Source organism: Anguilla anguilla, chromosome 13 (genome assembly GCF_013347855.1).
Source record: "Anguilla anguilla isolate fAngAng1 chromosome 13, fAngAng1.pri, whole genome shotgun sequence".
Classification (NCBI taxonomy): domain Eukaryota; kingdom Metazoa; phylum Chordata; class Actinopteri; order Anguilliformes; family Anguillidae; genus Anguilla; species Anguilla anguilla.
The window spans coordinates 18,656,079-18,669,990 of NC_049213.1; the positions used below are offsets into that span (position 1 = coordinate 18,656,079).

At 43.5% G+C, this 13,912-nt stretch overlaps 1 protein-coding gene across 3 annotated transcripts in view; it reads right to left on the reverse strand.

Moving 5' to 3' along the window:
- Positions 1-253: 253 nt before the first annotated feature.
- The window catches only part of LOC118211196 (voltage-dependent L-type calcium channel subunit beta-4-like), a 36,637-nt gene continuing 22,978 nt past the window's right edge, over positions 254-13,912 (reverse strand). Inside the window, exons 7-15 of one of the 3 annotated variants that reach the window (XM_035388163.1) lie at positions 13,353-13,372; positions 13,010-13,090; positions 12,567-12,625; positions 11,954-12,048; positions 10,969-11,120; positions 9,953-10,048; positions 8,833-9,003; positions 7,919-7,966; positions 6,836-6,973 (exon numbers count right to left, since the gene is read on the reverse strand). In XM_035388163.1, coding sequence (XP_035244054.1) covers positions 7,937-7,966; positions 8,833-9,003; positions 9,953-10,048; positions 10,969-11,120; positions 11,954-12,048; positions 12,567-12,625; positions 13,010-13,090; positions 13,353-13,372 — 704 coding nt within the window. In that variant the 3' untranslated portion in view covers positions 6,836-6,973; positions 7,919-7,936. Of the gene's footprint in view, positions 6,974-7,918; positions 8,043-8,832; positions 9,004-9,952; positions 10,049-10,968; positions 11,121-11,953; positions 12,049-12,566; positions 12,626-13,009; positions 13,091-13,352; positions 13,373-13,912 lie in introns of all 3 variants that reach the window. The other 2 variants (XM_035388162.1, XM_035388161.1) reach the window with 2 other exon arrangements.

A 13,912-nucleotide genomic window follows, 5' to 3' on the forward strand; every position in this document is an offset into this window, starting at 1 on the left:
ACATCATGTAATTATAATCATACATTTAGATCCTTTGGGAGAAGGACAGCCAGCACGGGGCTTGTAGACCTGGCCCTGGAGATTGGTAGGGCCTGCTGGGGTCCTCATTCCTGGTCATGGAGAGCCACATTCACTTGTGTCTCCTGCACTGCTGACTTCTGTCAGAGATAAATGATGTTTTATTGATAGACAGGGCCTTAAAAACTGATATTGTGTTGTGTCAAACCCTCAAAAAGGCACCAGCGCTACAATATTAAAAGTACATAAAATGTCATGTTTATTGTAATTACTGGTTTTAAATTTATATTTAAATAGAAAGCATTCTTTACAGCATCAGGCAGGAAATAGTTTTTCATGTTTTTTTTTTTTTCTTCCTCAGAGTGATATGGCGTGTTTTGCCACGCTAGAACACAGAAGTGGGTATATGATTACATTAAGGGCATTTATTGCATTACAAAGCAGACATCAAAAAGAAAAATAGTGCAATTTTTTTTCTACCTACACAGAAGTCTCGATGGTCTAAGGCATTGTCTGTCAATGCTAAGCTTTGTATTGCATACAGAATTTGAGAATATCTGACAAAAGGAAAACAACTGAATAGCAATCACTGTAAAAATTGTGCTTCAGATATCCAAAAAACCGCTATCTTTTTCGAGCAATGTATTGGTCCACAGGGAAGAACAAGGAATACAGCAGACGAAGCCTTCAGTGCCAGGTTGTATTTTACATGAGTTCGAAAACCAGTGGCAGGATAAACAGGGTGGCACACCTTAGCACGGGACCCAAAGGACCCCCCGCAGTCCTGAAAGCACCTCTCGGATGAGCAGTGTTTCCTTTTTTTTTTTTTATATTTGGTTGGTCGTAGTTTCCGATCTCTCCCACAAAGCGCATGGGAGCTGGGCGTCTCCGCGCACGGGGAAATTTAACGTCGCGTGCGCCAGAACCGCCGACACGCGAAGCGCTTACATTCAAAACGAATACAGCCGGATGGGTAAAGTAAATTGCCTTTGTGAAATCCGTCTCCATCCCTGTCCGTTCTCTTCAAATCATTTTAAAAGTATTTTTCCCTTCGTAATTTTCCAAATTCTTTAGGGGGGACTGATAGTTTCACAATTTTAAAAAAAAATAAAAAAAATTTTAAAGCGTGCTAACTTCGCCATTCTCTTGCCTTCTCTCATCGCAAGCCTAGAAGGTGAAAGGAGAGGACAGCTTCGGGTGAAGGCAGATTTCACTTGGCTTAGAAGACCAACGCTGTATGACCTCATCCATTGGAATGATTTTTTGAACGGACCCAATGCTAATTTTGTCATGAATTTAAAACATTTTCTTAATGGAAGACTTTTTACTGACGCTTTTGTAGAAGTTCTGATGTATTAATTCAATAAATTAATTTTCTTGCTGGGAAAAGGACACATTTGGATATATAGTGTACTGTTAGTTTTACTATTGATGTGAAAACAAAGCAGTGCACTGCATTTTTATGCAGTAAAATTACGTGAAAAAAAGGGTGTCAGGGTGATTTAAATGTGAGACCCAGCTTTTCTACAATGTGCAGTAGATTAGTGGTGGAATCCTTTTCTTCCACAGGTCAACTCTTATTCTTACAATCTCACAATAGCACAAATGAGTCTCTATAGACATACTATTACCAGATTTATCCAATGAGAATAATGTGAGGCAAACTACAGGACTGTAGTTTTTAAAATGTGAGGTTTCTTTTATCCAGTAAGAAATGTATTATTATAATAATATGCTCAATATATTGATTCTATATCTAGGCCTTACATATGCTTCTATCATTATGTGAAGCAATATAATATTAATTAATAAATTAAACTATTCATTAATAATAAAATTAGTACACCATGCGCTGCAATGCACCCCATCCCTCAAACTATCTGTTCTGAGACCCTTGTTGTCTGCATAATCCTACAATTGAATCATTCCCAATTCAAAAGAGTTAAAGGTGACCAAAAGTTCTTTTTCATTTGTCTGTGTATAAAACAGAATTACTTGTACTTAACAATGATAACAATAATAACAATAATAATAATATGAAGAATAATAATCAGTTAGTAAAGTATATCAGAAATGTATAAAGAAACAATCAGATTTTCATGCAACACTTGCATAGGAATTTTTCAGTCATGCTGTGGTTTTTTTCCCCAAAATACAATAGAATAGATAGATACCTGTAAAGACACCTGTAAGAAGTGGACACAGACTGCCAAGCTGCAGTACACTGGCCTTTCTCTCTCAGGGGGGCTCTGGGCAAAATGGAGGTGGTTGCCTGGCGATATCTGTCTTTTCAAAGCTGTGTCAAATGACACTCACTGGCCTGTGGGTTCTGATAGGATGGAGCAGGAATCCCTTTTCCTTATGTGTAAACTTGAGACATAAAATGATAAGATTTGTTACTGAGATTTAAGCATGCATGTGTGTCTAAACATAGATGTAAATTAACTAGATTGGTTAGTTGTTCCCATTGATGGAAACATTTAGGTTTATCACACATGAAAGAACTGAGCATCAAATCCTTTCATCACTATAAAAGTGATACATGGCCAGGTAACAATCACACACTAATGTAACAATCCCACATCCAGGTAATATGCACAAACCTGTGTAATAAAACACAAAGGTAACAATCACGCATTCAGGTAACAATTGCACACTGAAGTAACAATCACACAACTTGGCAATGGTCATATACTCAAAGTAACACGCACAACCAGGTAGGAAACACAAAAATAACATCCATGCACTCAGGCAACAACCACATACTTGGGTAACAATCAAAACATTAAAGTAACAATCACATACTCGGGTAACAATCACACACCAATGTATAAAATCACACTGCCAGTTAAGAATCACACAACCAGGTGCAACGGCAGCATTGTGTGTTTTCGTGGTGCAGACCTATACTGAGCAGCATGCGGTGTGTTCCACTCAGACACATCCTAACAATGAATACACCCAGCCAAAAGGACACACGCTCTGACAGGGCATACCCCATGCCAGGATCAGTGCAAGATATCTCCTAGCATGCACAGGGACTCTAAAGAGGACTTGTATTCCTCAGCGTCTTCATATTGGTTGCACTGACAGGGGTAAAAAAAAGCCTGACAACCTGGTTTGTAGTTCATAATGTTACTCAAAGGGGAAATAGTACCTTAATCACAGAGCCGTACTGCTGGTAAATTATTCAGAGTTTATAAGCTTTCTTTCCTCGGACTGAGTGTGGCCATAGTTCAGGGTGGGGTGGGGAGGTCTTGATTCAAGAATTTAAGCTGAGGAACACAACAGAGCCTTTTATCTGCACTGCTTTAAATGCCTCTGCATTACTATGCCCCAGCTGACTGTAGAGTGCATTATATGCAAACAGGAATATGTGGGCGTGTGTGTGTGTGCGTGTGTGTGTGTGTGGACTTGTATGTCCGTGTGTGTCTAAGCAATCATGTTCAGACCTGTTTTTGTTTTGAGGAAGCTCTGAATCATAGACTGAGCATAGCTTATAGCAGTTTTCAGTGCTTTGCGCATTAAATGTCTCCTACAGTGCTCCATTAAAATCTGTGTGCTGTCAAACACACAGCACATCAAAATATGGGCTGCTTCAGGGGTAGTGACAAGCAAACACCACCAGAGGGTGCCCCAGCGTGGCCTCATTAGAACAGTGCGGTGTGATGTGGTGAGGTCTGGTGTAGTACAGCGTAGGGTGGGGAGGTATAGTGTGGTGTGCTATGGTGCAGTGCCATATTGCACAGTGTGGTGTGGTGAATGGAACAGACAATCCACTGGACACAACAAACTGCCTGGTTTTACCCTGGCTGGAATGGAAGGCCAGCTGTGTTAAGGCATGCAGTTACATTCTCTGAAGTATCTGAGTGTGTGTGGGATTGTGTGTTTGTATGCGTGTGTGTGGATTTAAATAACCCAGTCCTGCACCCCCCCCCCCCCTCAAGTACTGCTGCATATGCACATAGCCGAGCAGTCATAACAGATCACAGCATTTGAACTGGTCATGAAGGTCGGACCCACCCAACCCCCAAAATGATTTGGATTCAATCGGAATTTACTAAAATCTCTGGCCCATATTTATGTGTTATGTCAAATTTCAGCTAAACAAACTTTTTTAAAAGTGGTTTCCTAAAACATAGTACTTCAACACTAGCATGTATTTAAACCTTTCAGAGTAAGTCACAGTTGAGGACAAAATTTGATTGAATTCTGGCCATGTTTAATATTTGGCTTCTCACTTTCTCTTTGCAGTCTCTTAAGTGCTAACATGGTGCTGACCAAGGTGACAGGACTCAGCTGGCCCGATAAACAGACAGATGAATGGGAGTACAAACATACAGCTAAACGGGACCCCAGGAACATGGACACCGAGTGCCCCCTACAGGACAGCCAAGTACTGCAACTCCTCAAAGGACCCACTGCACTCTCAATATCATAGCCGGGGGAGTTTTGATTACCAGTAAGGAATATAGAAACATTCCAAATATGATATTAGATCTACCACTATTGTACAGTGTACTGCAGCTTTATGAACATAGTACATAACCAAATATCCAGCTATATACCAACCACCCTCTTGTCATTTATGAACAGAGACAAACCTGTGTAAACATGGCAAAACGTCTTTGAAACAAAGCACAGTTCAATACTGTTCAATACAAAATAAAGAGTAACTCAGATTGATCCAGTGCCAAAGTAATATGTACAAAATCCTTAGAAGTACCACTAACAGCCTAACAGTTGAAGTGAGTGATTTCTATTTTTAAGTAGCTCTACCTTTCCTGACCTTAATGTGCAAATAGATCTAGCTAAATGAATTATAATAAATATTTATGCATGCAATGGTAGAGATACATAAAGTGTCAGGAATGAAGGCCAGTCCTATGTTACCAGATATGTCTGATAGCTTGTGATAGCTGTGGCAAATTGTTGCTTGCCTTTTTCAAACTTATTAAAACTAGTTTTAACCAGTTAAGAAGAAGCGAAAGAGCAGGTTAGCATGTTCTAATTTTGAAACGAGATGTTTATTGAGGTTTTAGAATATGGCCGTTTTTTTGAGAGCGGACCTCTGTGACTGGAAAGAGGGAGGAGGCTCGTGGGAGTATAGACAGGGCGAGGTGTCGCTCCTCCATGACGCTCCAGCCTCAGCCAGAGGGGACTGGGCTGGGCCGTACTTACATTCAACGACAAAGAGAAGCAGCAGAAAGCACTGCTTCAAAGGTTAGCGACTCACTGCTTACAATGGGCTGGCAAGTGACTCACTGCTTCATGTGAGGGATTAGTGATTCACTGCTTCACTGATTGGTTGGTTAGAGATTCCAATATGAAGTGAATCATTAACCCCCCAACTGCTTTGTATGGGGGGTTGGTGATTCACTGCTTCATAGTGAGCGATAGAGCCAGCAGGTGGGGAGAGCTGGCCATACTGCCTGTGTTTTAGAGTCAATAACATGGGGACTGTCTTGTACAAAGGTGTTCTAAGCCAGCTCTCGCACCGTTCTCTCCCTCTGGAGAAAATGCCGGTGACCTTGATTTGTTGGTGCCAGTCACAATAAACAAACAATTCCAATACTCAAGCTCAAAAACACTGTTGAAAAAGGGAAAGAAGGAAATAAAGGAAGAAAAATGAGGAAATGGCAGGAGTTGGCAGGCATATGTGCAAGAAGAACACCCCCCCCCCCCACCCCACCCCCCGCCAGCCGAGCTTCCGCTCTGTAATCTGGCCTAACTCTACATCAAACTCAGCAGTGCACATACTCCTCTTCACTGCTGCCCTGTATACTTTGCTACATCTTTATATCACCAGGAGCCACAAAGGTACCTGTTTAAAACAGGACATGGCCTATATCTACCTATAACTAGCTCAAAGGCAGGTACTGTTAAGTTAGGTCTGGCTGGGAGCCATTACCGATTTCTCTAAACTATCACTGTCCTATCTAAGAGGACTGGGACAGAAGGAGCTTCACACAAAATGGAAGAGTCACTATTTTCCCTGTGGTCTTCAAACGTATTGAGCCACCGCATCGCTCTGTAAATTTATAAATGAATTTGTGACTGACAGGACACTGTGAATGTGTGCTGGAGTGAGGGCTGATGTCCCCATAGCAAGGGACAGCCATACTAGAACTACGCCAAACAAAAACCAAAACCAACTGGGTACATGACCACAAACATGAGATGGACCTTCAGGACTGGGTCAGCAAGCAGCAAAACCCCCTTGCCCCATTCCTAGAGGGTTGCCAGAGTGAAGGCGGAGTTTCAGAGGACAGAAGTGTGGAGAGACCACAGTAGAAAGGGGAATTTGAAAGGGAAAGGGAGGTAAAGTATCGGGGAAGGTGGGAAGTTCGCTTTAGAAAAAAAACAAGCATCTGGCAATACTGGCCCACCTCCCATCCCCAGAGAGGAAGACCAGTTGTATAGCCACAGAAGAGCTACAGGAACAGAACAGAAGAAGCTGCTGCCACGGCTGACCCTGTCCTGAGTGTCAGAGCTCCGCCCCAGCCCCGCCCCCAGCCCCGCCCCGCCCCGCCCAGTGTCAGTAGTTTTGGCGAGGCCATGCTCGAGCGCGCTGCCTGTTGTTGTGCTGAAGCAGCCGGTTCTGCGACTCGTGGCCATTAGCACTGTGCACACCGCCAGGGTGGCTGCGGAGGGGCGGGTACATGTCGCAGTATGAGTGGGTACGGCCGGGGGAATCGTACTCTTCCTCCTCCTCCTCCTCCTCCTCCTCCTCCTCTTCTTCTTCCTCCTCCTCCTCCTCCTCCTCACGGCGTAGCCGGCGCAAGCCCCTCCTGCCCTGGGATAGTGAATCGCTGGCCTCGTCTGATGGCATAAGGCTGTCCTGCTCTACGGGGGAGTGGGCCTCACCCAGATCAGCTTCTTCTTCCTCTTCCTCTTCCTCCTCCTCCTCTTCTTCATCCCCCCTGACCCCCCCTCCCGACAGCAGCTGCTGGTCCTGCCAGGACAGGGGAGGACATAGAGAGGACACAGCGGGTCAGAGTGTACCCCACACGACAGGAGGCTTTTTACTCCAAAGAAAAATGAACTTAGCGTTATTCAATGGTACTGAAAATACCATTAAAAAATCCAGAGGTAACACATGTGGGAGGCATATTTCAACACCATTCAGTGTGGGAAATCAGCAGTTAACATAGATGTCCACAGCTATTTGTAATTACCGTATTGCTTAAAACAATATATCATCTTGAATAGAAATGACTTCCGATCATGTGTTTAAAAACAGCATATCGCTAGCTTGTAATTGGAGGATAAAACTGATTCACCGTTTGCTTATCGATTTCATTTGACTGCTTATTGATGGTGCCCTGTTTCATCAGACATTTCACTTTGTCACTGTAATAGCCAACCTGCATCTGTTTTACACTAGCAAGCACACATTTTCCTCTGGAGTAAAAACACCTTAAAAAATAAAGTGTGCACAAATTAGGGTCACATTGTGGGGGGAAAAGGGTGGGTTTTACATTCACAAAGAGTCCGACTTGACAGCAACATGGTTTGTGGCTAATAGCACACGGGTAACAGTTCTGTTTTTTTTTTGTTTTTCTTTTTTGCCCAGTAATTGAAAATGACTTTTTCTCTTGCTGTTAGACAAGCAAACTGCTTTGTGAATTAGTGCTAATGGAGTGTATGCAGCTTGCAGAGCCTGAGGGACAGATGAAGAGCAGAGGGGGTGGGGGGTGGGGGCGTTAGGATAGAGATGGGGGTGTTGGGAGAATTTATTGCTTATTTCCTTATGGGTGATAGGGGCACAGGAAGAGTTTTGTGGAGGGAAATAAGTGTACATGACAAATTGGCCTTATTGGGTCTCATTGTCAGGTTTGGGTGGGGAGTGGGGCGGAGCCAGGCTGAGAGATGCAGATAAACCATCCCGCTTACTCACCCCTTTTTTGGTAAGCGATCATTCAATTAATTCCTGTGTCTCAGAGAACTGCAAAAATGTTAAGCAGGGAGGAGTGAGAAGACAGCCGAAGAAGACACTTACAAGACGTCAACACTGGGGGGCGCTGCAGAGATGTGACAACAAGGTGGAAGGGTTGAGGGAGGGAGGGGGGCAGGGAGATAAACAGAGATAGTGCCTCGACCCACACTCAGAGACACTGGTACAGACACAGCCTCCCTCCCCTCACCGGCCAATCAGAGACAGGTGCCCGGGCACACCCCCCACCCCCGCATGCCGTTCAGAGTTGTGCAGTCATGTTGCAAACATGGTTTGCATGTCATTATGCTAAACTTTGCAAGTGTAAGTTGAAGGGTTTGGTATATATATTCATGTGGTTTATTAAATGTTTGGTATATATAAACGCTGGGTGTACAGAAGTTAAGTGTTTGGGATATATGTGTTGGGTATATATTTTTACAATTGTTATTTAAATGTTTGGTAAATACGATATTTGTGTGTTTCAGTGTTTAGGATATTTATGTTATCTGTATTTAAGTGTTTGAGCTATACATGCATTTTGTATTTAACATATTTTTGGGGTAATTTTGGGGGGTATTTGAGCTATATATGTATGTATTAGGTACTTGCAAGTCATGACATTCTAAAAGTTCCAGAATGGAACATATTGAACCGGCAATAAACAGTATTTTGTGTTGAATGTTATTTGCTAAATTTAAATCATTTTGTTCTTTAATGTTCAGACAATAAGGAACATCTTCAATGTTCAGGAAAGCTTTTCCTGGGAAGCTTTCCTGAACGCAGCCAGGGGAGCCTTCTGCCTCAAGAGTAACACAGCAGGAGGCAATCACCTCACCCTCTGTCACCTCTGACCCCTTCCTCATAGACAACCTCACCTGTAAGCTGGAGATGGCAGAGGGCGGGGTCATCAGGTTTTGCTCCAACAGGGGGTTGATGGGGGCGGAGCCAGGCAGGTGAGTGGCACGCCAGTAGACATCCAGGTACTCAGCCAGGTGTTCGCAGGCATCCTCCAGCTGGTTCTCATCCAGAATGACATCAAACATCTCCTGGTAGGGTGGGAGAGGGGTGCAGAGAAATAAATTCAAAGCCTCATGTCCCATTTTAATCTCGGACAATCACATCTTACATCCAAACTTCCTAAGAGGGAAGCACAGACTTCATTACATTAATCTTTTCTCCCCTCTTCCTCCTGAGTCTACGCTTGACCACAGTGAGCCTTCTTATGTCAGCCTTATCCAATGTGAGGCTGTTTGTACTTTTAGTTTTGTAGGTATATATTTCTGATTTGATCTTCTGAGAGATTAGTCACATAATTAATCTTTTTTTTAATCGTATATCAGACAGCAGAACCTGATCTATGTCTGACAGCAGGGTCTGATCATATAGCACCTCCACATAAAAAAACCTGCTTCTCCATCTTAAATTGCCGAATTTGTCAGTTAGATTAGAGCCACAAAACAAACTGACATTTTGTTATCCATTGTAGACAATCTAGCCTTTGGGTAGTACATTATGTGTGATAATAACCTACTGAACCACAAACAAATTTAGCTAAATATCTTTCATAAAATTCAGATTCTTCACCATCTCTGCTTTCTAAAGTTTTGGTGGTGTCAGATTCTGTGGGATGGTTTTTCAATTTGGGTGTGAGCACAGTGATGTCACGCAGACACATGAAAAGACTTCTGCATTAGCATACATCGATGTATCCTTTGCCAGGAGGAAACGAGGAGCCGAGTTTGAATCTGCTTTGCTCGTCTCCTCTAATATTGGTACATTGAAGGGAGGAGGGACACATGAATAAGTTTCTGTTTCACGGAGGAGACACGGTGGTAGTGGAGGAAAGGAGGATACATTTTTTAAGCACCACTGGTAGCAGGGCCTGAAGGTAAATCATGTAGCAGTGACCATGGGAAGTGGGGCTGATAGGATGACAATGGGAAATGGGATAGGCGGGATGAATCATGGGAAAGGGGGCGGGGCCAACCAACTCACAGGGGGGCACTGTGCCAGCTTGTCCCCAGCCATCATTTGTACATTGAGGTGCTTACTCTGAGACTTCCCCCGAGATTTAATCAGCCTCTGCAGCACCTACAGGCGAGACACATTCAACAAGGGCAAGAGAGAGAGAGAGAGGTCTCCTTTATTGCAAAAAACAAAAAAAGAAAATAAAACAGACATATTTACATATTATAGCAATTCAAAATTATCCACTCACACACACCCAGAAAAAGAAACTAAAATAGAATAAAACAGAATGTAAATACCAAATACCAAAGCTTTGGTGGTGTATGTTACTAAATATGTCATTTAAACTTTCCATATAAATTGAACAGAAAACAGTGTGCGAGAGAATGAGAATGAAAAAGAGCAAGCGGCAAATGTCTTTTAAAAGCTGAAGTTAGGATTGGACAGTTAGAGTTCTGTCCTTCCAGTCATGATTGGACAGTTAGCACTCTGTCCTTCCAGTCATGATTGGACAGTTAGAGCTTTGTCACCTCCAGTCATAATTGGACAGTTGGAGCTCTGTCCTTCCAGTCATGATTGGACAGTTAGAGCTCTGTCCTTCCAGTCATGATTGGACAGTTAGAGCTTTGTCACCTCCAGTCATGATTGGACAGTTAGAGCTTTGTCACCTCCAGTCATAATTGGACAGTTAGAGCTCTGTCCTTCCAGTCATGATTGGACAGTTAGAGCTTTGTCACCTCCAGTCATGATTGGACAGTTAGACCTCTGTCACCTCCAGTCATGATCTGCCCCTCCAGTAATTATTGGACAGTTAAAGTTCTCTTCTTCCAGTCATGATTGGACAGTTAGAACTCTATTCCTCTAGCTGTGATTGGACAGAGCTCTTACAGTGGTTTTGGGACCTTTGCAGTGCTGTATTGTGTACACCAGACCTCCGAAGAGCCACAGTGCTGAAGTAGATACGCAGCTGTATAAATTAATAAATGGATGCTGTACTATGTGTGAAACATAAGTGGGTAGAAAAGGCCTCCAGTCTGCCCTACCTTAGGAGAGGACACTTTGACGTAGACGATGATGGGGGCGAGGGAGGTCTTGGCGAGCTGGGCAGGATGATTGATGGTGTCGGCGTCCAGCACCACCAGCTGTAGAGTCTTTGCCAGTTCGAATATGCGCTCAATCTCACTCTGTACCTCCGCTGGAGCACACACAAACAAAGGGAGTCCCACTGATTCCAGAAACTTCCTTTAAAGCAGCACTTCCAAAACTTTCTGTGCCCAAGGCCCACTTAATAAGCCAGAACCTTTTTTACACACATCACATATTACAAAAAGAAATACACAAATATTGTAGTCTCAGTACAGTACTCACCCCAAACCCAATCAGTCTCAGTACAGTACTCACCCCAAACCCAATCAATCTCAGTACAGTACACACCCCAAATCCAATCATTCTCAGTACAGTACTCACCCCAAACCCAATCAGTCTCAGTACAGTACTCACCCCAAATCCAATCATTCTCAGTACAGTACTCACCCCAAACCCAATCAGTCTCAGTACAGTACTCACCCCAAATCCAATCATTCTCAGTACAGTACTCACCCCAAATCCAATCATTCTCAGTACAGTACTCACCCCAAACCCAATCAGTCTCAGTACAGTACTCACCCCAAACCCAATCAGTCTCAGTACAGTACTCACCCCAAACCCAATCAGTCTCAGTACAGTACTCACCCCAAACCCAATCAATCTCAGTACAGTACACACCCCAAATCCAATCATTCTCAGTACAGTACTCACCCCAAACCCAATCAGTCTCAGTACAGTACTCACCCCAAACCCAATCAGTCTCAGTACAGTACTCACCCCAAACCCAATCAATCTCAGTACAGTACTCACCCCAAATCCAATCAGTCTCAGTACAGTACTCACCCCAAATCCAATCAGTCTCAGTACAGTACTCACCCCAAACCCAATCAGTCTCAGTACAGTACTCCTTCAAACAACAATCATTCTCGGTAGAGTACTCACCCAGACCAGGCTTGGACCTGTCCATGATGGCTCTCTTATTTAGAACAGACCTCTTGGCCAGGGACAGGTCGGCAGTGACCCGAGTAATGGAGATCCTGCAGAAGCAGACAGATGGACAGGTATGACATCACAATAATTACACTTTCCAGGGGTCACGTTTCATGTCACAAATACAAAATCAATACAAATGCAATATGACTAAGCATTGTGCTTTTTATCTGCTGGGACTGAAGTTTATGTCAGACACCAAAATAACAGGAGTTAGTAATGTAGTACAAATGATTTCCTGTTTTTTGCAAAAACTCACTTCAACTATTGGTTAAAGAGTGCAACCTAGTATAGTTCCGGTCATCATTTCTGACCGATCATTAATCTATATGTGCATCCATATTGGTTAGCACAGATGCAAGTATAGAAATAGCCTGATGCATCATGGGATAGTATAGTATACAATAGCTTAATAACTCAGAAAGTATCTCATTATACCACAACACCACCAATCAGCTGCACAGACTATCAGTGAAGCTACAGGGATGTGTGAAGTCTTTGGTGTCAGAAGTTCTCCATATCCGTACAGCCCTGTGCTGGAGCCTCACCTGAGCTGCAAACTCACCTTCCTTCAAACCTGTGCTTAAGGAAGTCAAACAGTGCTTTCTGCATCATGTCTGTCACCTGTGAAGTAGGAGGAGCATAAGAACAGAAGCTCAGGAGCTAATGGTCAAAGAGGCAAAGCAACAGGCTGGCTAACTAAGGGGCAGTTGACAGCTGACCAATTCAGGTCAAGTGAAATGCTTTCCTTCCCGATTAAAACATGCTGGCTGGCCTAATAGATGACTAATGCATCAATTACCTAAAGGACCTGGTGCTGAGTGAAGCACATCCATTGAGATATGAAGCAGTCATGATTGGAATTTACAACTGGGCTAACATGTAACAGACTGCCTGTTACGGCTGAACCAGACTAATGCCTGTGTCCCTCTTTACGCCCCCCCCCCCCCCCCCCCCCCCCACAAAGAGAAGAATGGTTTTCTCCTACTACCAGTAGACCCCTCTCACCTCATAGCCTTTCAGGGAAGGCCCGACCAGAACCACAGGCCGCATGGACGGAACCACATCGTAGGGGGGAACATGTTCTGCCTGTGTATGAGACAACAGTCACTCTCTCTGCCCAACACCCTCGTCCTATAACACCCCTCCCAAAAATGAATCAAAAACCATACTTTGCAGGGGTTGATGGAACAGTGTTAACGGAATTAAAAACACTTTAAACCAACAGATTGTGGTATTTCCATAGACACAGCACAGTATAACATTAAAGCCAGTGAACAGGCAGCTAGGCTAACAGTTACTTCATTTTCTGATGTGACTTCATCCATGCTCTGAAACATTCCACACATACCTGCTTTTGCTTCTGTTTGGCTTTTGAAAACAAGAGAACACAAATCAGTGAGAACATTAATGTTATAATGCGAGACCGGTTTTATATTAAAATATATACATATTGTGTCTTCTCCACCTAAATCTTCTCCCCACCTCAACAAAGCAGAAAACAATTTGGAAACAATTTTATTTGGACAGTGCCACCAAATTAACCACTAATTCCCCGTGTCTCCTGGGGTCCCCAACCCTAGTTCTGTAGAGCTACAGGTTCTGTCAGTTTTTGTTTTCACCTAGATTCGGTGAGTTACGTGTGTGACCAATTTAAATGACCAGTTAAGTGCAGAGTAGCATTATAAACCAGAAGAACCTGTGAATCTCCAGAACCAGGGTTGGGTACCTCAGATGTAGAAGGAAAATACACCCACCGTGTTTAATCTGCATTCCCCTATATCTAACACACACACTTACCTGTGTTTCACACACGCCCACCTGTTTCATACATACACAGCAGTACCTGCGTGTCACACCCTCACACTCACCCATACCACCTGTAGTTGTGTGGCACACACTCACCGGTGC